We start from the raw sequence: 26,656 nt of genomic DNA, 5'->3' as shown, positions 1-26,656 counted from the left end.
CACTATAATGCTTGATCAAGTATATCAAGTGGTGGTTGCTGAAAGAATACTTTCAAACCCAGTGCACTGTATAAAAGCCAAAAAATGTACAATCTTACCTTAAACAAACAACGACAAACATATTCATACACTGTATGCTTCAATTTGCCAATGAGCAACTTGATTCTTTCTTCAGTATTATTTGAATCCTAAAAAGAAAGTTTGCATTTCAAAAATTCATCTGGGAGTAAAAAAAAATATAAATTGCAGGTTGATACTAAATGTAGTTAAAAAACCTCCAGCCAAATTTGGTGCAATTTAAGTAAACATGGTAGAAAATAGTAAATATACCCTGTCCTTCAAAGCTTACAGATTAAAAGACTAATTAAAGCAGAAGAAAACTTAAAGAAAGATAGAAGGAAAAAGAACAGGTAAAAAAAATAAATAAAATGGTGAGGAAGGTAACAGTATGAGATTTATCAGAAACAAGTTCCGTTCTACCACTGGAAGAATTTGGAGACATGAATTTATAAAGGAGGTCAATTTGGATCCACAAACTGATTTGACTTATAATTTTACCATCTCTAAAAGACAGCTTGGGAAACAGCAAGAAATGGATAGAGGATAAGAAAAAACTGAAAAAAGCAAAGAAGGCAAAACCAGTTACTTACTTTCAGGTAAGTAACATAATAGAAAAAAAATTAAGAAAAGAAATTATGAAACACTGTGAAAGTAAGAACAAGAAGCAGCTCATGCATTGCAAAAGAAGTAGCAGGTAAAGTACTTCGAAAAGGGTAAGTTTGCATAATAAGAATGATATTCCTGGTAATGGAGTAGAGCTGAAGGAAAGCTATAAGGACAGATGCCAGAATAAAGAGGAATCCAAAAATGTCATGATGAAATACTGGTGAGTGGCTTTTTTAAAGTGGAAACAAAGATAAATAAGCTGAATTTTGGAGATGATGAATAAAAAGAAAATGCATCATTACTCAGTATGGGGTTTTAGATCTAAAAAGTGAGGTGACAAGGGATAAATCCATAATTCTGTGCTTCAGCAGAAAGAATATATTACCCATTTGAATACAGAAAAGTAAAAATTACATTTTCAACAAGACAGGCTGCAACATGCTTACAAGCTCTATAAAAGTAGATAAAGTTCTGATTTTCCTTTAGGTAACTGAACCATGTAGAAATATAAGTCCTTTCTTATTCTATCCCTTGTTGATAGAATTAGCATTATTTGGAGATTAGATCATTAATTTATTTTCATAAGACTTCAGTAAAATGACAATCAACCTTGGTTTTCCTAATTCACCTTCGACAAAGAGCAAGTTTGAAATTACATGTAAAAATTCCTTATTTGCAGAAGGCACAGCAAATTTACAAGATATATGTGATATAAGGCCATTAAAAATTCCACGTTTTCTGCATATCTAAAGCACAGCAGTTGAGCATAACTACTTATTACACATTTAATTGCTATTTATTGTACATTATTTTATAAACTACATCCAGAGCAAGTAACACATTCTAAGGATCACAGCAGATTGATTCTTCTGCAGTATGAACAGCTTCAGGAAAAGAAAATACCTGCTCGCTTTGCAGAGCCTTTTGAAAAAGCCGCAGAAAAGCCGCCAAACTGAACCGGTACATATTATTAATTTTGGAAAGGTCAGAAATAACAAAGTACATTTTGCTAGCACTCTCAGCTAAAGGGAGATAAGCGTCCCTCTCCTGTGGATTAAAAAAAGACAAAAACAAAACCACACATATATAAAAAACAGTATCTTACTGCCATCTACTGGTTATTACACGAACATTTACTCCTCCCTCTGAATACTTGCCAATTCTTCAAACTGAAGGACACGCGTTCAAGACTTAAATACTGTCTTTAGATTTTAAAACTGGATTTTAAAGTTATAGAGATAATTTTAAATGATCCCTAAGTCAACAAGGCTTCAAAGGACTGCAGAACATATCCCCAAATTCAATAGAAAATTTTAAACTAAACAAATGGGAACATAGAGAAAAACTCCATAATATGTTACAAAAAAAAAAAAAAAGCCTGCCAGATGAATAGCATCACCAGTAACCTAAATTTTCGCACCAGCAAAAAATAAATTAAGTAAGAACATCCATAAGAGCCATGCAGTAAGTAAAAGCAGATTGAAAAATAATAAAAGTCTAAAGCCATCACATGCTAACAAATACTTGGGGAAAATTCCTTTAACTCAAACTGTCAAAAAATTTAATTTAGCTATTCACCATGTGTAAAACAAATGAATTTAGTAACTGAAAATACTTCCTGTACCTGCATGTCCTAAATAACTTTTATTCCAAAAAATTAATTTAGTATGTTACTCACCTTATACTCATGTGGATGCATATATTATCTCTGTATAGAAGATGCCTATTTTAGCAGTAAACAAGAACAGCAATAAAAGATGGAAATATTCTTCTACCTTATCAAGAAAACTCTGAAGTCTGTGAGATTCCACGAGTGATTCCTGGATGAGTGCACTACTTGCTTTAGTCTGATTCAAAGATTCAATGAGATCCTTATTCTCTAGTATATTGCCTTGTGATGTTGCAAGTGTCTGTATTAAAAAAAACAAACAAAACCAAAACAAAACAAACTGTAAAATAACTATTTGCAAACCCTCCTTTCTGACCTGTACACATTCCTAAAACCACTGAATGAATCCATCCAGAGTATCAGAAAGCAGGTGCTTAACAGCTTCTAACAACTGAGGCATTATTATAAAGAAGCATGGAATATAAAACCCAAGAACAAACTGAAAAAATCCAGACAGCCAGACAATTCCTGAGTTTGTCAGCAAGCTTTTGCGAATTATTTTTATGATCAGAGTCTGATTCACTTTACCCCACATTAAACACAAAGTAAGAGAAAAAATGCCCTAATTAACTGCAAATTTAAACTGAAATGGGCTATTTGTAATGACCTCTTATACCCAGTCATTCATAAATTCACTTTCCTGCAAAAGCATAAAAAACATTACCATACCTCCTCCACAATTTAGTTCTCATTTCCTACTGCAATGATTCTTCACAATTACTGTAATTTCAGATTTGTAATCAGAAATCCCTTCAATATCCTTGAGATTACCCCACATTTTTCCTGAGTTCACTTCCAATATGAAAACTTCAAATGATTCACTATTATTTAAGGTTTTTTACCAACTTTCAGTTAGTAGAAAACCTTTTTACTAACATCCCTATATAACTTTTTAGACAGAGGATTAAGTTGAATTCAGCTACATCACCTCCAGCACAGACTTCTTTGTTGACAAAGTCCATGTAGTACCTGTAAATTACCACTAAGTTTTAGATTTCTATCTTCAGCATCAAAGAGTATTCTGATTTCAGAATGCCAAAGTTGAAACCAACATTGGTGCTAATACTTGGCCACTTTTCTTGCAGATATTTTATGCACTAATTATGTGAAATTTTGCACTTGAAATTTCAGCCTGTGAAAGCTTCCAAAACTACACAAAACGTCTGTTCGACAAAAGTAGATTTCTTTTATTGCATCTTTGAACTCTCAGATATCAAAATGCTAAAAATATATCAACTTTAAATATATAATTTTTTTAGGGAACAGGTTTCCATCTGCCTGCAAGAAAAATCTGCCCCATAACAGTTTTTAACCCAGGTTTGAGTTTAGTATTTGAGACTTCACAGGAAGTTAAATAGTGACAGTAAATGTGGAAGTTCAAATCAAATTAGACAAATATGTGCAAAATTCTAAAACTAAGCTATTAATGACTAGCCTAATAAAGTTTAATATTACTTTTTGAGATATTTGGAAAAACAATTAGCTCATAGTCAAGTCTGTTGTGCTGCATGCTGCGAAGTTCTATGACTCAGCTACAGACCACGGGTTTTGAGGCAGCAGATCTGTTTCCCTACATGTGGCATTTTAGGAGGAAGGAGGAATTCAGGATCCATTCTGATGGGTGTAAAGTACACTTTTGTGAAATTCATTACAAGATAGAAACAAACAGAAAAAAAACCAGCCCTCCTCCCTAGAAGCTACCTTTTCTTATAAAGGCATACAACCATTTCTGAGTATACCTACTTTCATTAAAATAAGAAGGTAAACTGAAAATTAAGAATACTAATTTTAAATAGAAGAAAGAAAAGTGCTAACTATAAAGACTATTACAGTTCATTGCTGAGAAAAAATCATTGGGGAGTTTTAAAGTTCTAAATTTGTCTCAACAAATCTTTCCATTTTCTTATGGCAATTTTTTTTTTCCTTTCACAAGACATTATTACTTCTTAAGTTTACAAAGTATCATCTGACATGATACACAAGTTTAAAAAGTGGCTTTTCTAAAACTCATAATTTGAAAAAATATGCATTTTTAACAAACCTTTTTTTTTTAAAATGCATTAAAATTACTAAAATTTCTAATCTGTCTAAATAACAATTGTCCAACAATTCACACAATTACCTTTGACAATGCTTAATGTATTGAAATACTATGAAACATCTCTTTCATAACAGATGTACATATTTTATCTACTTTATTCTCCCAGCAGTGCCAGGCAAATAATGCTTCCATTTTCTCAAATAAAAAAATTTGAGGGCTTATTATTCCAGCACATTGACTGTCTTAATTCAAACATGCAACAATATGAATACTATCTTTTTGATCTAACAGACACAAAAGAAGAAAATTCATTTTACCTCCAAAAGAGATTCCTCAAGCTTCGCTAACTGTATCTTCTTTTCTTCTTCTTGTTGTAACAGTTTTGTCTTCTGCTCTTCCAATTCAGGCTTTTCATGCTGAATTGTTAAAGCCAAAAGCTAAAAAAGAGATTACTCAACAGGATGAAAAACGTTCTAGCATTTCATATTACGTGTTCATTAATTAAATAGCATAATATATACTCAATAATCATATAGCAGTACATAACCTTTATTTTTGAAAGTAGACTTCTGAGGGTTTACTCAGTTGTACCAGACATCCAACAGCTTTAACTCTAGGTAGAAATCAAAGCTGTACTGCAGTGGCAAGTGTAACTCAGGAAGTACAGTGACCCTTCCATATGACAGCAGAAGGAAGCCAGCTCAGATACACAAGGGCATCTCAAAAGGCACAAGATCACTTCATTGAGGACACTGTCTCACAACTTTTTATGGTGAGACCTAAAACTTTGCACCTCAATCTGAATCACATCTGTGTTTAAATGACTGGCAGTCATCATTAATGTCATCAGATATAAAAAGAGGCACGTGATAGAAAGCACAAACTGGAAAGATTGGCAGCGAAATGCTTTCCAGATAATCTACCAAAAGTTGAACTCCTTCAAACAAAAAGATTAAAAAAATGAAAATCTTTTTTTCTTTTTCTTCCTTGGGGCTCAGTTCACTCAGTTGCATTTTATGATGCCAATTCCCTATCTCCGCTGTAGAAAATCCATATGTATATATGTATGGAGAAAATCCATATGGTTCTCTGTGCTTCACAATTTGAATTACATACTAGTTATCAATATCTTATTTTCATCCCATTCTAAGCCTCTCGTTAATTTGGAAAAAAAAAATCATAGCAAATAAAGAGGGTTTTTTCTTCCCTTCAATGATATCTTTTCTCTTTTTTTACTCTCTTTCATCTGAACATGACATTATGCTTCCTAAATGCTAGAGAAAAAAAAACCTTAAATGCTAATAACATTTTGGAGAAAGTAAAATATACAGCTTTTTGTTTCATTATGTTCTCAGGGTACACAAAGTATATTGATTATTCTTTAACTAGGACACTGGAGAACAACAACAGAAATGTAGAAAGGTTTCCATGGTACCATAAATGTATTGTGAACACAAACTTAGCAATTAATCTGTTGCATCTGAAGTTAATAAGGCAGTTTACATTTTCTCTATTGGATTCACTACTCAGTTCCAAAGTGCACAAAAACAAAATTTTAAAATTTGAATTTGGTTACAGCATTAATTTTTGTTAATTTATATTTGTGTGCTATAGAATATCTCTGTGACCATTAATTCAAACTGCACCAGGGCTTCTTCCAGAAGTTGGATGTAGCTATGAATCTCTGCTATTGTTTTCATTCTAGATGCTTACCTGTCCTCTTAAGCCACTTCCTGTTGTGGTAAAATTTACTTCTGTAACAATAGAAGCAGCATCAGGAGGAATAAAAGGATGTGGGTTCCTTGTCGATAGAAAAAGACAGAACTCTTCATTATAATCTATCATTTTTTCACCTATTTGTACAGCATAACGGGGTCCTGTAAATCACAAATAAATGTCATATTCACTCTGATGGAACGGTCTAGAATTATCTGAAAATGACAGTATTTGAGTAATCATTTATGAACAATAAGATGTAAATTTAGTTCATAACTTTTATATCGTCATAGTTTGAGTACCAGGAACTGAGGAAGGAAGCTTTCATACTCTGAAAGGGGCAGAACACAGAGGGGTCCATTCCCTCCCATTCCCTGCCCATGCTCTATCAGGGTCAGGCAGACCCCAGCCCCTCCTCCTCTCTTTCCCCCTCTCCTTCGCCGCTGTTCCCTGTGCTCCTTTACCCCCAGCTCCCCACCTGCTCCTCAGAATCCGCATCCACCGGATGCTGGGAGGAGCCCTGGAGCCCTCTCCTGAGTCGGCCCTGCTGCAAGGGGCCCTCAGGCACCTGTCCCTGACACCATCGAGATCGGGTTGTGTAGATAGATTTGTAATTTTGTCCCTTATCCCCTGTGTTACTGCCTTTTCCCTGTTCTAGTAAATTTGTTTCCATTCTGATTTCCAACTTCAAGTCTACAGTCTTTATTCCCCTGTTATCTTCCCTTTCAGGGGGCGTATTACAAAATAATTCTTTGGTTTTTGGTCTTTTTGTTCTTTGGTTTTTCGTCTGCTCAAACTGCTAAGCCATAACATAAACTGTTCAGAAAGAAAAATTTAAAACATTTAAGGACCCTATCCTGCATTGTTATACAAAAAAATGCAGTAACACAGCAGTAGTGTAAGAATGCTACATAACGAGAATATTTAATAAATCAGGGTATTTTGTCTTTACACAGTAGGAAAAAACATAAATGGCAATATATGCACTTGAAGGAAAAGTAATACTAATGGTTCTTTGACATCTTCAAGCAGTAAGTGACAAAATACCACAGCAAATGCACCCTTTTCTGTAAAGAAGCCTATCATAATTTAAACATATTCATTTACATCTCTACATAGGTATTTTATCAGGACACACTAGCCATAATTACATACTGAAAGAAAATAAATAAAATAAAAAAATAAATAAATAAAAATAAAGAAAAAAATTTGTTCAATTTCTGCTATCGTGATTTCAATTTCTGTTTATACTCCTAATATTCTGACATTTTTCAATATATTTGTCACGGAACAGTATGTGGATGGCCTTCCATCACCCTCATTCCACCACAGGTTTCCATTCTAGCAGGGCCATAAAAAAACAGACTCAAAAAATGAAAAGAGTAGAGTGAAGTTTTGCCTCCTGATACTAAAAACAACAAAGAACAGAATTATAAGATGAAAAATTCCAAAGTGAAAATTTCCTTTCCAGAGAAATTTCTGCAGTGGCATAGTTAGGTGCTTCTCTATTTTTAGCACTAGGAGCAGATCAGAAATCCTTTAAATATAAATCTTTTGCTAAAACATTGGTAGAGATGAAAATCACATACCAATTTTGCTTCTGTGTCAAGGATCAGAATAAATTTTAGGCCTATGCTGTAAAAATGTCAAACAGAAAATGGAAGCTATATAAAGACAAATTTATTGCAGTATATATATTCACATTTTTCTTAAAGTTTCATGCCAAGTAATGAAAAGATGTACAGTCATCACTAACAAAATGATGCAGACAGGCCCCCACCTTGACATTTTGACAAAGAGAAGGGGTTTGTGCTTGATTGGGAAAAAGACAAATAGTGACACATTCCCCTTTCTCAAAAATTATCTCCCTCATTTAGACTTAGCACAACCCAGCACAAACACAGCTCATCAACATGCAGAAGAGGATGCCTCAGTGTTATAAGCAACTTCCATGAATAAACTAGTACATTTTAATTTAATCTTTCTCCACCATTCTGCAGACATATTAGTATTACTTTCGTTTGATTCTGTGAGTAAAGCTCTTGACAGTTTCCCACAGCATTCTCCTGGAATAGAAGAATGTACACCTTGGACAGGTGGACACTGCTGCATAGAAAACTGGCTGGGTGGCTGGGCCCAGAGAGCTGTGGTGGATGGAGCTGTCATGAATTCAGCTGGCAGCTGGTTACAAGTGGTGCTCCCCAGGGCCAGTACTCCTTAAGGTCTTTATCAGTGATCTCGATGAGGAGATGAAATGCAGCCTCAGCAAGTTTGCAGGTGACACTAAGTTAGGCAGGAGAATTGATCTGCCTGAGAACAGAGAGGCTCTGCAGAGAGATTTTGACAGGCTGGGTCAATGCACTGAGGTCAGCTGTATGAGGTTCAACAAGGCCAAGTGCAAGTCCTGCACCCGGGTCACAACAACCCCAGGTTGGGCTGGAAAGCTGCCCAGAGGAAAATGACCTGGGGGTGCTCCTAAACAGGCAGCTGAATACAAGCTAGCGGTGTGCCCAGGTGACTGTCCAGGAAGTGACTGTCCCCCTGTACTCAGCACTGATGAGGCTGCACCTCAAGTTCTGTGTTCAGTTTTGCTCCCCTACCCCCTCACTACAAGAAGGACATTGAGGTTCTGGAGCATCTCTAAAGAAGGACAATGAACCTGGTGAAGGGTCTAGAGCATAAGTCTGACGGGGAGCAGCTGAGGGAACTGGGGCTCAGTTTACCCTGGAGAAAAGGAGGCTGATGGGAGACCTTGTTACTCTACAACTGTCTGAAAGGAGACTGTAGCGAGGTGGGGGTTGGAAATAAGAAAAAAATCTTTACTGAAACAGATGTCAGGGACTAGAACAGGCTGTCCAGGGAAGTGGTGGAATCACCATTGCTGGAGGTATTTAAAAGACATGTAGACATGGTGCTTAGGGATACGGTGGACTCTGTATTATGCTAGATTAACTTTTAGATCATTTTCAGTATTTTTCCTTTTACTAAACAAGAATATATCTCCAACATATTGCATGCACTTAGTGTTAGCAGCGGGTTAATGTTAAAGAGGAAAAAACTGCACAATACTCATGTTTTCAGAAAAATCAAGTTTTTTACGATATATATAGATCTAACCTACAAAAGCTTTTGAGCAAGCATCTGTAGAGATCTTTGTCATTTACCTTGAGCAACAAGATCTTTTCTTAGCAGTGGGTAAAGTACAGGCTCCACTCCATCCATTTCCTGTATAATAAGTGTTTTTCCAAATCTCACTGCCAGCTCAAGAGCAGTTAGGAAGTTGGTGTCCTGGGCAAATAAAATAAAATTCTTTTTATTCATAGTTTTGTTTTTCTTATAATATTAACACATCAGAATGGACAAGAAAGCATTATACCAGATGTCTGAGTATAAAAATCAGTAGTACAGATGCAAGATTGCTACAATTATCATGTGATACCTGAGGGTGTAGTCACAGGTGGTTAAATACATTTGATCTACTTAGTTACTGATATACAGGTAACCTTTTTAACATGCCTAGCTCTCCAAGAGCTACACCAGAAGAGAGCAGCTCTACCTTGTGTCACTTTTGTCAGGCATACCTGGAAGTCCTGGTTAATACATCTCAAGTATTAGTAGGTAGATATTGGTCAAAACTGAATCAAGACCCAACATGATTCACATTGATACTAAGATATCTAAATGCATTCTTTCGCATGCAGGTGTCTAAACGTGCATCTGGTGTTTAAGATTCTAATTACAGTCAGTAGAGAACCTGGATAATACAAACAATAGAGCCTAAAAGGAAATCAAGCCATTTAGCTGGCAGATGAAGCATTCAGTTATCCAAAGCTCTGTATTGAGTACCATCACAGAGTATTTAAAAGGTCTGCACAGAGCTGGAAGGGATCTGTGGAAGATCCCTATTTGTTGAAACAGTATCTTGAGACCAGATGGGATTTAATGACAAACTTTTGAATGGCACAGGATGTCTGTGTGTGTGAAACTGAGCCAAGCCTCGTGGACCCTGTGACACCCAGGCAATCTTAGATAACCTGATCTTAAACTGAAATCCAACCTACTACTTCCAGTGCAGATAATACAACACAAAAATCTTAGAGAAGAGATCTCTTTACAAGCTTCTTTCAAGCAGAATAGAATTTTAATACCAGGAGTAAATACTTCACCTGTTGGTTAATAACTTCTAAACGTGATTCCTTCAAATGTGTCTTTAACCATTCAGTAGCCCGGAAAGACGGGTCTATCAAAAATGGGCAAACTTTACTCTAGAAGAAAGAAAAAATAGAACCATGTATATTTACAGAAATATATTTAATACAAATTAAATTATTTTTGTAATTCCCCAAACTGGTGATACAGTACTTTAAAAGTCTTTATCACTAACAAAGTGCTTAAGGAAACAATAGCAGCCTAGTAACAAATTAACCAATAAGGTCAGTAGAAGGAATTTTCTTTTAGTGTTTTTTCCTTTGCTATAGAACACCCATAGTTATAAAACAATTTATTTCTCTGTGTGAGTTCTGTGGTGCTAATAACACAAATAATTCAAAATTACAGAAAGATGCTATGTTACTGTAATTTATAGAAATGGAAATAATTCTAAGACAAGACCAAAAAGAAGAAAAACCTTTTACCTGCAAGATGACAAGAGCATTTTCTATTGAAAGGTCATCTGAAGGTAAACCTTCACTTTTCCAAACTAACTCCTCACTTTCTGTGCACAGGAACCGCCGTAAATCGAATTCTGATAAATTAGAGTGCAAGTTTGTGCTAGTTATTTATAGTCTACATAATTTTTAAAACTTTACCACTCTATATACGATAAGGATTTTCTCTAACATAGTGCAAGGTAGTAGATTTGCCTTACACTTATTATTTTATTGCTTAAACATTACTATTAACGATCTTATTAAAATATTTAATGGTTTCATTAACACATAGATAAAAATGATTACTAAAAGCAGAATGCAGTGGCAAATTTATAACAGTTAATGTGAATACATTCATTCATTTAAACTTTTTACACGGGGACAGTGGAGCTACATCTTAAGAATTTTTAAATATTTATAATCTTAGTAATTAATAGAATAATCCTAAGAAATAGTCTGTCTGTTTATCCAAGTATTTCTTAAGACAATGTTGTCACTTTTCATTTTGGAAGACCAACACAATTAAGACTCTTCATTGGAACTCACTGGCATTTCTCACTTCCTCTATCAAGCTTAGTTACTTATACTCACACCCAGACACAAACACACAAAATTACTTTCAAGGCCTGCTGATTTGGTCCATTCATCCAAGCTGGTTTTCCTCTGATCCTCAGGAGCAGCAGAAAGATAGGTAATAAATGCAGCAGCTAACTGAGCTCTTTTAGGCAATGTAGCCAGTTCATCTGTTATCTCTGACACCTTCAAAAAGACAGTACAGAATGTGTAAGAGTATTGCAAACAAAGTCTGTGCTCATCAGTTCCTAAAAAGCTGGAATTTAGTTTGTCTGTCATTGAGAATACAGGGGAGACAGGAACCGTCTCTCTCTGTCTCTCTTCTTGCATTTCAGGGTATCTACACCTACAACTAAACCACAGCAACACATAAGCAAGTTAGGGAAAAGTTTTTAACTCTGGGCTAGTATGTGGACAGAGATTTCTGAGAATTTAGCCACTATAAAAATCTATTGATCTGGGTAATCAATATCATAGTAATAACAAATATGTGACCCTAGTCACAGCCAGTCAGTACAACTTAAAAGATGTGTACAGATGATAAATACTGCATGTAAATACTACACTTAGAATTTTTATTCACTGCAGACTTAAATAATAAAATTTATTTATTGTATATCTTCAATTAATTTATATGCCATTAATTTGGAGAAGAAAATACATTGAATCACAGTAATATATGATTGCCATAAATATTTTGAAATATTTTAAATATTCCATCCTCTTTACAGGAAGATGAATACTGCTTTTTCACTGTCCTCAATATGGGATGAGTTCCTTACATGTCTCTGCCATTTTGGCCTAGAGCATACCATTATGAGACAGCCTGAAATAAAGGCAGAGGTAATGTACCAAAGTGAAAAACTGTAAGGAGTATTTAAACTGGGGGTTAAATATATTAAAACCTTATTATAGCAGATGTAATAGCTGTAAAGCTACTTTTAAAGAAATATCTTCCATTTCTTTCCATTATATTGCTCAACCTAGAAGAAGGGCTCATCTAACCCTCACTTTTGTTCTTCAAAATGCAGGGATTTAGTCTAATTGTGTAGGCTTTTTTCAGTGTCAATGGAGAGATAGAACCATGTCTCTCAGCGAAGATATTTTTCCATTTTAAGATATGCAAGAAAGCTTGGTATTGCTTTCTGGAAGTGACAGCCATTTTCAGCTTCTGTGTGCCTTGAAATTTTCTTTTCTACTTCAGACTGAAGAAGGGCCTGTATGACCAGAGGTTAGCCAGTTTCTCCCAAATGAGCAAACAAGATATGCTCTTTTTCCTGCTTTCAGAATCAGAAAAGCTTCAGACACACAAGTGAAGATTTCAAAAGCAACCTAACATTTTGGGTGGGTCCAGATTTGAATTGTAACCATCAATGTGATAACAAGATGTTTTCAGACTTTGATTGTTTAATGCTTTCCCAAAATCTGTCCCTTTTGATTGTATCTCAGCCTTGTTGGTCCAACTGCTGACACGTCCAGCCATCATATCAATTTCATTATTATTGTGACTAAAAAATGCCAAAGAATGTTGTTCTATGTTAAATACTGAGGGGTTTTACACATTCTAGTACTAGGTGATATACATCAGATAACTTGTACAGTGAAGTAAATGGAGATTTCAGAAGGAAGAAAAGCACTTATATCTAATAAGAAGTAAAATAAATGTACACTTAAAGACATGCAAAGTGGTAGTTAAGTCATATTCTCCAAACAAACGAAAAATTGTATTTTTAAATTATCAGCTATAAGATGTGTTCATGAAAATTTTCACTAACCTGGGTGCTCCATCTTTTGTGTTCCCTATCTAGTTGATTTATCAGTACCTCTGCAGCTTTCAATGTTTTCTGAGCTTTACTTAGTTCTGCTTCAAGTTTTGCTGCTTCTGTTGTCCTACTCTGGAACCTGTAAAACAGTCACTGTTTGTAACTGGTATCATGAACTGCTACATTTATGCATAGTTATTTTCAAGGTAATTTAACTGACTGAATTTAAAACTAATTCCTCCATAACCGTTCATGAAGAATGCAACCACAGTTCTTGTTTAAAACTCCTGCTTCTAATTGGCAGATGACCTTGTTAGACTTAACTATCAACATTTAGAGAGATGTAGAGGTGAGATCTAAAAATACATTTGCAATACAGATGGTAAGGTCTGAAAATCCCTCCTTTTTCTAAGAGCCTGACTTGATTGTAGTAATTGTGTTTTGTTCTGTACCTAGACAGGATAACAGTAGGCTCAATGCCATACTATACATTTTTAACATTTTGGTAAATTTAATCTATGAAAACTTTAAATGAGAATATTGCTAATTCCCATAGATGATCCCAGTTGAATGCACAGCACTCTATTTTGTAAACTACTATGAAGTAAGAACATGACGCAAAAAGTTTACATATTACCCTGCAACGTTTAAGAAGTAATTAATAAATATTTAATTAGAATGATCAATGCATTTTGTAATACACCTTTTTTGTGTAATATATTTTACTGTTATAGTATATAGTTAATACAAGACATCACTATAAAGCTGAATGATAAAAAGAATTCTCCAATTACTATTTTTGCAGGCTACAAAACATGACATCTAGTAATATGCACATCTTAGGCTGTAAAGTACCTCCTATACTAACTAAATAATAGAAACACTAAACTTTGATTAAACTGAATTTCAAGAAAGCATTGAGGTTCACCACAGCAATTTTTATGCTGCTGTCAGTCCTGTACTTGCTGAGGTGCTAAGAAAAAAGGAGATAGCTAATAAACTAAGTCAGTAAAGCAGGCCAACCTAAAGGAAAGAGAATTGCCTTTATTCACACTGGGATCAGTGCAAGTCTTGTAATGTTTTCAAAGTTCTAAGGAGACATTAAGTCTTCTTAGATTTAAAAGGTGAGAGACATCCTGCTTACCATTGGCCATCTCCAATGGCTACACTGAAGGCTTCCAGTAAGGATCATTTTATCTGACTGAGAAATTAATTGTATTTTAATTTAGTATTTATTTATTTATCACCGCTGAGTGCATAGATAGTCTTACTATTCATGCTACTTCTGATGTAAATATCTTACAGAGCCAGGAGCTACAATTGGTTACACTGCTTTTTTCATACTGTAAAATCATCAGTATTTATTTCTGTCTTGAAAGAAACAACCCCAACATACTTATCTTTCAGTTCTGATACTTTTTGCCCAACGGAGTTCAGAAGATCTTCTAACTTCCGTTTTCTGTCTTGTGTTTTCTTGAGATTACTACAAAAATACAACATTTTTAAAAGACTATGGATTCAAAGAGAAAAAAAGAGTAAATGTAACAAAAAAGTAATTTAGATATAGTTGAGAAACACTTTCTTGTGATTTCTATAAACAAAAATTTCACACATAAATTCATTCAAAAATTTCACACAAAAATTTTCACACATGAAAGGTTCCACTACTTATCACATGAAAAATTAAAACCAAACACATCATTCAAATGCATTCTTGAAATTAGAATAAACTCTTCCAATACAGACTTTTAAGACCTGGCAAAACAAGGAGTAAAGATTCCTCAGGTTATGGATGGTTATCCCATAGCTTATGGAAGACTATGTCATATTTTTTGATCCTAAGGAAAACTGATTAAGCTTCATACATGACTGAAAAAAGAGGAACTAAACATCTCACAAAATAGCATGGGTTTCACAGACAGAATAAATTTTAAGCATATCTGTGATGCTTATTGCTCCCTGACACATTTCTCCCAGGACAGGTAATATGAATTGCCAAAAAATACCCAAGGGATAGTTTCCAGGAATATGATATATTGATATATTGCAATGATATATTGCACATTTGGATTATCTGTTGCAGCACAAATGTTTTATTAATTATAGATGAGGTACAATTCCTAATATCTTTTGCTTTTAATCAACTTTTAATTCCTACTTTATAGCTTTAGTTTTTCCACAATTGGAATTATGAACTTTTTTTATATAAATGTGTAACTTACGCTTCCAAACCAGCCTTTTCTTTTTCCAAAGGCTGAATTCGTTCTAGCACATGGGAATACTGGACATTGGCAGTCACCCAAGCTGCTAATGGAGCAGCTGCAGCACTGGCTCTCTTAGCATTCTGAAAAAAATCATTAAATTAAAGTCCTTGAAGTTAACGTAGGTGAGATAAATAGAGAGTAAAAGTCTGCAACATATTTACAAGATATCAACTTAAATATGCAAATTATCCAGGTACTCTACTGAATTAAACCTTTAAATTGTTACTAACGGTAGGCCATCAATCTTTAGAAAATAATTAATAATGGGTTATCTTTGAAACTATGTAGCTTCACCAAAGTTAGGAAGCTTGAAATTCATACAGAATCACAGAAGGATTTGTGTTAGAAGGCACTTGAAAAATCAAATAGTTCCAACCCTCCTGCCATGGACAGGGACATCCCAATAGTCTGTGTTGCCAAAGCCTTATCTAACCTGCCCTTGAACACTGCCAGGGATGGGGCATCCACAGTTTCTCTGGGCAACCTGTGCAAGAATCTACTTCTCCGGGCTGAACAACCCTAACTCTGTCTTCACAGGAGATGTGCCCAAGCCCTTGGATCATCTTTGTGGCCCTCCTCTTGACTCATTCCATGTCCTTCCCATTTTGGGGGCTAGGTGGGGTCTCACAGGTGCTGAGTGGAGAGGGAGAATCACCTCCCTTGACCTCCTGGCCAAGGTTCTTTTGCTGCAGCCCAGGATACAGCTGGCTTTCTGGGCCAGCTCATGTCGAACTTCTCATCTACTAACGTCCCCTTTTCTTCAGGGCTGTTCTCAATCCATTCTCCATCCAACCTGTATTTGTGCTTGGGATTACCCCAATACATGTGAAGGTCCTTTTACTTGGCCATATTGAACTTCATGATGCTAGAATGGGAAAACCTCTCTAGCCTGTCAAGGTCTCTTTGGATGGCCTCACTTCCTTCCAGAGTGTTGACCGCACCGCACAGCTTCAAGCTTGCTGCTGATGCACTCAATTCCACTGTCCATGTTGCCAACAGAGATTAAATAAGTACTGCATAATTTATCAGTGTGTTCCTTCTCAGGGATCCACAACTTTCCTTTTAAAAACAAAGAGCTAATATTTAAGAATTCCTTCTATAGCTACTGCCAAATCACAGAATCACAGATTGTTAGGGGTTGGAAGGGACCTCGAAAGATTATCTAAGTCTTTCCCCCATGTCAGGGCAGGATTACCCAAAGTAGGTCCCACAGGAACACATTGAGGTGGGTTTTGAATGTCTCAAGAGAAGGAGAATCCACAACCACACTGGGCAGCCTGTGCCAGTGTTCTGTCAGATCATGCATATATTTAATCATCATTAGTCCCTCTTCTTTGAATTAACTGTACTGTTAAGATTCTTACTGTGACAAGGGTGCCAGGAGCCAGGTACAGTTCCTTGCCCTGAGTTCTAAATTATACCAGACAAAAATCTCAGAGAACTTGACTCCATAATGACTTCTCAAACCTCTGCTCCTTAGTCATTAATAAAATTCTCAGTTAGGGGTGGTACACAACAGTAATCTCTGCTACACTTGTCTACTGACAAACTCTGTAAGCAGAATTAATCAAATTTTTTTCTAATTTAAGTTCATTCTAAAAATTATGTTGGCAAGTCAGGCAATCACACCTTTTTCTGGAATTACCTTTGGATCAAAAGATGATCTGTTTTTAGAAAGAAGTTCTTCAACACTCTCTCTTATTTCTTTTGGAATATTACGAGCATCAAAAGTTGCTATATCCTCTCTCACACCTCTTTTGGCCAAGAAACTGAAAAAAAAAATCAAATAAGTAAAGAAGAAAGAATGATAAAGAGGTTATTTCCCCATTAAGACCAAGAATGCTGCATAGACATTATTCCTGAATATAGTAGAAGGTATTTCATATTGTGAATTACTATTTAAATTTAAAGCTTAAATAAATCCTCACCTCTTCATGCTCACCCATGATGTATCAAAAATCCCCATCAGCCTTAAAACTCCTTCCAGGATGTCTCTGATTATGTCAGGGGGCATCCGTAGTGACCGAATTTCTGACAAAGACTCTGGCTTTATATCTCCAACTGCTAATTTAGCTTCATTTACCAGTGGCTTAAAAGACAAAAACACATTAAAAAAAGGAGGTAAGGATCACACACAGAATCACACAGAATTGTCATGGTTGGAGAATATCTCTGAGATCATGGAGTCCAACTGTCAACCCAGAAAAAAAACACCATGCCCACTAGAAAATACCCTGAAGTGCCACATCTACATGGCTTCTGAACACCTGGAGGGATGGTGACTCCACCACCTCTCAGGGCAGCCTGTTCCATTGCTTGTCTGATTACTCCTTCAGTAAAGAACATGTACCTAATATCTAGTTTAAACCTCCCCTGGCACAACTTCAGGCCATTCCCTCTAGTCCCGTTATTACTGGAGTAAAGAGACCAACATGCGCCTCACTATCACTTTCAGACAGGTGTGGAGAGAGATAGTACTGAGATAGGATACTAGAGAGCAACAGGATACTAGATAGAATACTAGAAATTGAACACTTGCCATTAAATATTGTAATTCAGTGGAAAGTACCAAGACCCATAATATTACCAGCCTGACCACAGTGTAACGATGTAGTTTATCTACAAGAAAAATTAGTTGAAAAACATTCCATAAAATCTGCATAAAAACTCAGCATAAAAAACACCAACTGGAAGAGAGACCTGAAAATTCTGTAATTAAGAATGAATATAAAACAAATGCCAAAATGACAGTCCAAAACTAGCAAACAGAATACTGTTTTCTAAGGCATAAAAGTCAAATATCAAATAATTTATAGCAAAATTTAAGAAATGCAGGGATATGTTTTGCAGAACCGTTTTGCATGGCAGGACTTGAGCAGATCAAATAAAATCAGACTTTTTTTTATCAGCTCTCACCTGCACCTCTTTTAGTTCATTTTCAATTTTTCTTTTTCTTTCTTCTATTTCTGCAGCTTCTTCTGCTATCCGGTGTTTTAATTTTTCCATTTCTGTTTTTTGCTCACTAGCATTCTGTGAAGAAAACACTGTTAGCTTTCAAATTTCCATATTTTATTACTTTAGATCTCCTATTTATTTTAGCCTTACTAATAGTCATAATTTACATGATTCCAATTACCATAAAATATCTGAGAATATTCGATATTAGACATATCAAATAGGTAGCTAAATTATATGGAATAAGCATCTTATGTTTTCCTGTGTCTCCTTCCCTGTCTTGATGAGCGATGAGAACTGTACCTCTATTTTTGAGGGTCATTATGATCTTTTTTCTCCTTTGTTTTCATTTCCCATTCCTTATTTAGATGTCAGTTCCACTCCAAACAGATAAAGAGTGACAGCCTCTGTAAGATTCTTACTGCATTTCAAATATCTTCCTGCCATTGTCTTTGTAGCTGCTCACATTTCTATTTCTTTCATGACACCACTAAACTTCCCTTTTCTATAATGTTTACAAAAGCAGCAGTTGTGCTGGAACTAAAGCCTGTTAGCCTAAAAATACTAATCTATTACTTACTTGTAAATTTGCACCTATCTGTCTGTAAGGATACCTATTGTGTCCTACATATATATTATCTTCTTATTCTCCTGGATTTTTACTGTGCCTGCCATACAGCAGACCATAGCTATTACCCATCTTGAGGACTCACTTCAGTACAGCAATAAATGCCTAGTATACACAATTGCAATAAATGGACCTCATATACCCCAAAGTTAAAAAAAAAAAAAAAAAAAAAAAAAAAAAAATTAAAAACTCAAATAAAAGAAAAATAACAGAGGTTACCAATATCTGCTAAAAATCAAGTATTTAAGGATAGATGCAAAAAATCAAACACTAATAAGTTATGCTTAATTCACTTAAAAAGTAAAAGACAACAAAGCCCACACTAAATTTTTCCAGTATGTGATCCATTATTATAACCAGCAACTGTCAAGCTGAGCTGAGCTTGCAGGAGAGGGTAACAGATGTACATAAGCACAGAAAAACATGAGATTAATGTTTACCTTTCTAAGCACTTAACCCAGGCTATATACCAGTGTGTCATTAGAGATTACATTCAAATACATAAAACATTAGCTACATAAAACTAGATTGGACATTTCAGGCACATGTCCATGTAATTAATGATAGCTCTGAATAAGAAAACTTTAGAATTCAGTTGTAGGTCAAAAGCCTTGCTTTGAAAGATGATTATGAGTCTGTATGTATCAGAGCCCTCTCTTTTACATAAACTAAACATCTGAAGTGACATTAAAATGTTAGAGGGCACCTATACTTGATGCTAATCTAAATAATCAGAATTCTACTGTAATTTTTCTGATGTCAGTGGGCCTAACATGTTTCATTGCTATTGGTCTGCTCTTTTATATTGTCCTACAATGTAGAATGTGCTGCCCATACAACCTGTAACTCTACTGGAGAACAGCAGACACAGATTTAAAACAGAAATCAGAGAAAATGGTATAATAAATTCTTTGAGGTCAGCAGTGAACACACAAAGCCAATCATCATTATTAAAATTCACGTACAGTAGGTAGCTAAAGCCTAAAAGTATTAGAAATTGCACATAAAAGTAGACTCATAAAAATGGGAAGTAATGCACCTTTTAAAACACTGAAATGTCAAACCATTTGAAAAGGCAGGCATCTGCATATATAGAGAACATCTTTTCACTAAGCTTCTTTATTTAAGTTTGGTTCAGAGTGGTTAGACTAAATCAGTGACAAAACAAACACTGCAGTGACAGCACATTCATTACAGCTTATGCTGCATTTATGACTCCTAGAAGCATCAACGCAGAAATCTATTTCCCACACAATTATTTTACTTAATTGAGAAAATGCTGCTAAAGGAATGTCTTCTACAGAAGGTCTACCTCCAGGATGAAATATAAAAATTCAAGGAGTGATGGATATAGGTATTATTTAGCGTTATTTGATGTTAATTACAAAGGACCTCACGAAATACACACTTCCTAGTAGCCCACAAATTTAATTCCTGGAATTTGTTACTTAAAATAGTGCTACTTGTCAGTATTTAGTTTACATTTCCTGTCTGTAATAAAAATAAAATGCATCAGTTTGGATTTATGAAGTTCTAGGAGAACTTTCAGACTAAACTACAGCAGTAAATACTACTTAGGTGCAAAACTTGCACTCCTATCTTCCTACTCAATCAGTTCAAGTATTATTTAAATTATATCATCCCCTGTTCTATTGCAAATTTATTCAAACCACAGGGCTCATGCACTCCCTTAGGCAAAGTCTTGTAAAAGCATCAGTCTTTGTAACCTGTATTCTTTTGATGAGAATACAAAGCACAAGCAGCTATTATACCAAAACCAGAAAAGCATCTCTTTTTTTTTGTTCGCTTTGATGTGATTATATACAGCACCTGCATAGACACTGTAATTTCTTGAAGGGCAGCATCAGCCTCATCCTGCTTTGTTTTGAGTAAAATGCTTTGTTCTTCAGCTTTTCTGTTCAGTTCATCAACCAGGGCTTTAGCTTCATTAAGCTTTGAAACACCAGCCTATAAAAGTTTACAAGAAGCAGTTACTGAGCAATGAATTTGATAGTTGCAAATAGTATACACAAACTAAAAGTGGTGTAGACTAATATTTTTAATCTATGTTCCACATTTTCTTAATATTATTCACATTTTCTTAGTCTCGTTCAACCCAAGAATGAGATTTCCTTGTTCTAGATGAGTTACTCTAAGATCCATTACTACATCAAAAAGTTCTCAAAATAACTCTCTTTATAAGGAAACAGCAACTAGTACATAATCTTCTTCTCATTAATTCAATAGTGTTTCAGTTAATTGATAATAACTCCATATAATTATATACTAATACGTATTATAATTTATATAGCATATACATACTGACTATATAATTTTAATGTATATTAATCTCCACTAAAAGGAAATCTACCTCAACAAATTGAACCAAACTAAATTATCCCATTTCTACATATTCATGCATTCTCTAAAGAATACAGATGTACGTAAGTAAGCAAAGCCTCAATTACACTTAGCATTACATTTTTTATCAATTCACACTCTCTACATTATTTACTCTGTGGTAATGAGATATAAGATTTATTCCAAGATACATTTAAAAAAAATATATTATGTGGAAGATGTTTTGACTTAGGGTACACATCTCTAATTTTCATACAAATTAGTAGTTTTATTTGACCAGAGCATTTAAAAAGTAAATTAGTGTTTGTCACAAACAAACTGCACCGACTTTCTAAATAAATAAAAAAGCTATTTCAATCATTAAAACCAGAAATATTAAATTGGCTGCCATAGTGGTGGGAAAATATTGGCGGGCAGAATGAGAACAGAGTAGAATAGAAAGCAAGGAAATAATTTCATTTTGATTGATGCTTTCAGAAGATACACAGCTTTGCAACTCAGGCTTCAGAACAGCAGCAAGGGTCACTGGGAAAAGGAGCTGAAAGGGCAAGAGAAGGGTAAAGACAAAAACTACATGTCCTAAAGGATCTTACAGGTGTTTACAGAAATATACTGGGATGAGAGGGGAGGGAAGGACTGCAAAGGTAAGTGTAGAACTGTATAAAGGTCTGATGCATGGAAAGGAATATGAAATCAGAACACAAAATGAGAGAAAATCTCAACTCTGGCCCAGCAAATCTGGGCCAAAGCTACACAAAAGCACGAGGTAAAAGATAACAGCTTGTCAAACTAAGATGGAAGGATCACACAAAGCAGGAAGTTACTGTAGAGATATAAAGAAAGGGATGGAATATGGAGCTACATGAGGAAAATATATACAAGCAGAGGCAGGATTTGAATTGATGGAAAGAAGATGGGTTTTAAGTGCTTTCAAGAACAACACATACTCAGAGAAAAAATATTAACAAAAAATAAGGAGCCTCTCTTCACTCTTTGAGGCATTTGAAGAGAGATGTACATCAAGATTCATATTAGTCCTCTCCTGAAACCACAGAATAAACATGCCAGCCGAGGACACCTCACACAACCATGTTAGCAGCTACAGCCCATTAATACACAAGGCACTTCCAAATGTGAGAGCTATTTGAAAAGCCTTATTTTAAAATGTTTTAACTACCTACCTGCAAGTGCTTCTGCCTTTTTATTAGCTCTCTTCTTTTACTGTTATTGATGTTGCTGTATATATGAAGGAACGTCATATACCTGCTAGGTGTTGCTCCATACATTTTACATGATTCATGAATTGTCAGAAATGACTTCAGGAAGTCAGAATCACCTGTACAACATAATTTGTTATGCAAGTAAAAGCATACTCATTCTTATCTTACATCCAAGTAACTAAGGAAAAGAAACAGAACATGTTTTTTGAGATAAAAATTAAGGGTATTCAATGTATCAAAATACACTTTTTTCAAAGTACTCTCAGGGAAACAAAATGTAATTACATTTGAAATACATATTCCTCCAAAAGAAACATACCAAAATTGTTTCAAAGTAAAATCATTAATTAATGTTTGGAATAGAAGGCAAAATCAATTGCAGATTATTCAGGGCTAATCAGAAAAGAAATTTTATTTCCACATAAAATGAATTTTAAAATAGTTGGACTTTTTCAGAAATTAAGCCCATGTGGTTTTGTCTTCTCCCTTTACTCTGATGACAGGTAGACTAAAAGTTTTTTCTGAATATTCCAGGTCCTTCAGTTTGTTGAACAGTTTATCAAAAGAAGCAGAAAAGTGCTGTAATGTCAATTGTATTACCATACAAAAGAAAAACCTGGTAAAACATATCTGCACATAAATTAATGAAGTACTGAGACACAAATTAAGTACCATGAACTCGGATAAAAGTGTATGATAGCACAAAAACTAAATCCTAAGATGTAACTTAACTAGTTTATAACACTGAATTTATGTAGTGATTGCTAGTTACAGAAGACACTGGGTTTGATCAACTAGGTTCTATGTTCCAGACTAATGTTAACTTGTGAAAAATGACTGCCAAATAACAGCAAATTCTATGAATACTCTGAAAAAAACATCCTTGATCTGTGCTGTTATCTATGTCCAACACAGGAATGAATAACTGTTTAATAATAAATACTAGCTAGTTGGTCCACCTATATTATTACCTGAATGTTTTCTTGTAAGTTCCTTGTGTGCTTTTCCAGTATTTTCTTGTTCATCTGAATAACACAGAAGCATTTCAGGTATCTAAAAAAATGAACATGTTTTTTTGTATGATAATCAGAAACACTGAAATTTGAGCTAAAATAAAAACCCCAACAATCTAGTTCTATATAGTTTCTCATTTGAAAAGACTGAATATGATAGCTTTATTCAGAATAAGGTATTTACATAATAATTATAGTGTTAAAAAGGTCAATTCTGCCTCTCCCTGTCACTTGATAACCTCCTGCTCTCTCAAGCAGAAGAGCTTTTGATGGCTACAAAAAAAAACCCCAACAAATTCTTAGGGGACTCTTATGATAACACAGAGGTCAAAGATGTAAGAAGATAAGAAACTCAGCAGGAAATCTGGAAGTCTTAAGTCTGTCTATGTATGTCCTGTACATGAGGGTGTGTCTGGTAATACATACTCAGCTTCACCAGTTGTTCAAGTTGGGGCCATGAAGCTGTGGCAGCCCTGGATTGGATTTGGCAATCTCTTAACACAAAGAAGTAATATATATCTTTCTTAAAGATACACTATGAACATCCTAAAATAAGCAGATTTTGATCCTAAAAAAACACACTTGACTCCGTTCCCTCAAGCATAATTGGCTTGAACATTTTGCTTGCTTGCAGTCTATTTGTATTTTGTTCTTAAACACTGTGCTTGATTAGAGTTAGAGTTGTCAGCATTTTGTTTGTCAACCCTTAGAGAGAATGAAACATGATGATACTAGTAAAGTAACAATGCTGATATTACTACACTGTGCTACAGAATTTTCTTTATTTGTAGGACTGCACAAATTAATTAAATACACACAATAACAATTATTCCTTCACAACTTTAAATATTTTGCTCTTACTAAGCAAGGCTCAGTTATTTTTGGAGATACTAATTCAAACAAGTCACAGTTTTTAATCAATAAAATTTACCTTTTTCATACTGCTTTCTGACCAGGTTTCCATCCATAAAACCTGACATTTCTTGTAGAGTGCTGGATTACTTTCACAGTTTATTGTGAAATTTAAATTGGTAGAATCCATGATCAAGACAACATGGAGATTTTGTTGGATCCCTAAGAAAGTGCAACATATTCAATATCAAGCAAATAATGATCTGACTACATGATGGTAGATGTAGTGAAAATGCAACATAATTTACTGTCCTTCATATACTTATCACAAGGTCATTTCTAAAAAAAAGATACTACACATCGTGCCAGGGCAGGAATATTTATAAAAAGAAAAAATTATTTTGATATCATGAATTCTCATTGTGCATATTGGTGTAATTTTTTTTAATTTAGAAGTGCTGATAGTATTTAAATAGACACCAGTAGTTCTCATTCTCATTTTAATCAATGAAGACCAACAGAATCAGTTAGAAGCAATTCCAGAGCCCTCAGTTATGGCAGCCAACATCTGTATTCTTTCAGTCACATTCTTCCATTTATTTATAAACTACTTAATCTTTTTGTTGCTCCAAATAATGAAGAAATATATTTCATAATAATAATTATTCACAATCATGAAGAAAACTTTCTGAAAATGTGCTTACAATTATTTAGAATCAAGTAATTTGTAGTTGCAATGGACAAACAGAAGAAAACTGTTACTAGATATATATGCTTTAATAAACCAAAAAATGATGGGGACAAAAGCTCTTTTCCTTCTAATTACTTTCAACAGCACAGATTTCACAATGGATTTGTAGAATATTCATAGATACAAAATTTCTGAGAGAAGAATTAATTTTAAATTGAGGATTCTGTGTCCTCGAGTATCACTGTAATCATTCCTGCCTGGTTTTAATCACTAACTGAAAGCTTAAAATGTATACAAAATAAGGACCAGCTTAGAAATTATTTGTCCATTATTATAACATTGTTTTAATTTTGTAATAAATTATATGTTATAATTTTGTTCACTTACGGTATGTGAAATAGTTGAAAACTGGTCCTGTAAATCCATCTTGTGAAGCCTGATCCTTCAGAGGAGACAGTAATGGTTCTAATTCTTCTGTTTTATATAGCCCAGGAACTTCTCCTATTACATGAATGAATTTAAAATGTCAGATCAAATACACTGTAGTTCTTCAAAATCTTTTGAAGGATTCTCTTGAATCCTCTGTATAGAGAATTTGAATATGGCAGAATTCACCTCCACACTTTTATGAGCATCATCCCATATCCTTCATCATTCTTTTCATGATATCACGGAAACAACAAACTACAATATATGGATTCCATTTAATTTAAACTGCCTAACTTGTTTATATTACTGAACTGTATTTCAAAAACTCATTCAAATCTACCCAAAGACAGTGATCCAATACAACACACAAATCAAACCAGACTTTATCATACACCAGAAAACAGAAACATGTGAGTTTTGACAATCAATAACAAGAATCTGGTGTTGTAAGGAGACAGACTAGCACCTGGGAGAAAAGAAAATCTGGTGCTCTGAGCAATCAGCTCTTAAATTACTGCAGTTACAAAAAACATTTAGTGAGCTAGACTCAGTCCTCCAGTTTTCTCTCTGATCAGGGAACAACACTAAATAACAAATTCATTTTTTGTTTGTTTTTATTATTTCTCATAGAATAATTAATTTATGTTGTTATTATTCATCATCTAATTACTTTCAGAAAAGTGGGCTTTCATGGTGTTCATTTGAATAAAGGAATCAGTTTACATGATCTAGTAAGACATTGGGGAAAGCTCTCAATTTTGAATTTTATCAGAAAAGGGAAGCTGTAGAGTAGAATACATTATTATTTTGTTGTTACACCACTGTAAAAGACTCCTTTGAGATAAGTTTTTAATTTGCAGCTTTGAAGAATAGAAAGCACCCATACTTTCAGGGTACACACAAACTAGCTAAAACAATGTAGAAAGCTAACCATCACTGCTGGTGTGGACATAAAGTTAGAAAACATGATCTAATTCTGCCTTCTTGAGCCACCTCTGGGTAGTAAAGTATTCCCATAATCTTTCTGGACTTGTCCCACCTGAAGATAGTAAACTGTTGATCATCTCAAGGAATGAGGAATGAACAAACTGATAGTCTTCAAGCAGCAATACCACCTGCTGGGCTTCAATGCCAGCAAGCTCCATTACCTAGAAGCAGGGAAGACA

The 26,656-nt window shown here is 34.7% G+C and overlaps 1 protein-coding gene across 2 annotated transcripts in view; it reads right to left on the bottom strand.

Moving 5' to 3' along the window:
• The window catches only part of DYNC2H1 (dynein cytoplasmic 2 heavy chain 1), a 147,670-nt gene that overhangs the window by 75,061 nt on the left and 45,953 nt on the right, over positions 1-26,656 (bottom strand). For both annotated transcript variants that reach the window (XM_071734517.1, XM_071734525.1), the window contains exons 50-70: positions 26,530-26,638; positions 25,449-25,562; positions 24,450-24,592; positions 23,477-23,558; positions 22,467-22,621; positions 20,755-20,892; positions 18,258-18,371; positions 17,270-17,430; positions 16,987-17,110; positions 15,300-15,421; positions 14,474-14,560; positions 13,090-13,216; positions 11,359-11,500; positions 10,727-10,836; positions 10,259-10,357; positions 9,257-9,380; positions 6,090-6,253; positions 4,694-4,813; positions 2,442-2,576; positions 1,570-1,713; positions 99-188 (exon numbers count right to left, since the gene is read on the bottom strand). In XM_071734517.1, coding sequence (XP_071590618.1) covers positions 99-188; positions 1,570-1,713; positions 2,442-2,576; positions 4,694-4,813; positions 6,090-6,253; positions 9,257-9,380; positions 10,259-10,357; positions 10,727-10,836; positions 11,359-11,500; positions 13,090-13,216; positions 14,474-14,560; positions 15,300-15,421; positions 16,987-17,110; positions 17,270-17,430; positions 18,258-18,371; positions 20,755-20,892; positions 22,467-22,621; positions 23,477-23,558; positions 24,450-24,592; positions 25,449-25,562; positions 26,530-26,638 — 2,604 coding nt within the window. The remainder of the gene's footprint in view (positions 1-98; positions 189-1,569; positions 1,714-2,441; positions 2,577-4,693; positions 4,814-6,089; positions 6,254-9,256; positions 9,381-10,258; positions 10,358-10,726; positions 10,837-11,358; positions 11,501-13,089; positions 13,217-14,473; positions 14,561-15,299; positions 15,422-16,986; positions 17,111-17,269; positions 17,431-18,257; positions 18,372-20,754; positions 20,893-22,466; positions 22,622-23,476; positions 23,559-24,449; positions 24,593-25,448; positions 25,563-26,529; positions 26,639-26,656) is intronic.

Source organism: Heliangelus exortis, chromosome 1 (assembly GCF_036169615.1).
Source record: "Heliangelus exortis chromosome 1, bHelExo1.hap1, whole genome shotgun sequence".
NCBI lineage: Eukaryota > Metazoa > Chordata > Aves > Apodiformes > Trochilidae > Heliangelus > Heliangelus exortis.
The sequence above is the reverse complement of the archived record's forward strand: the minus strand, read 5'-3'. Positions and strand labels throughout refer to the sequence as shown.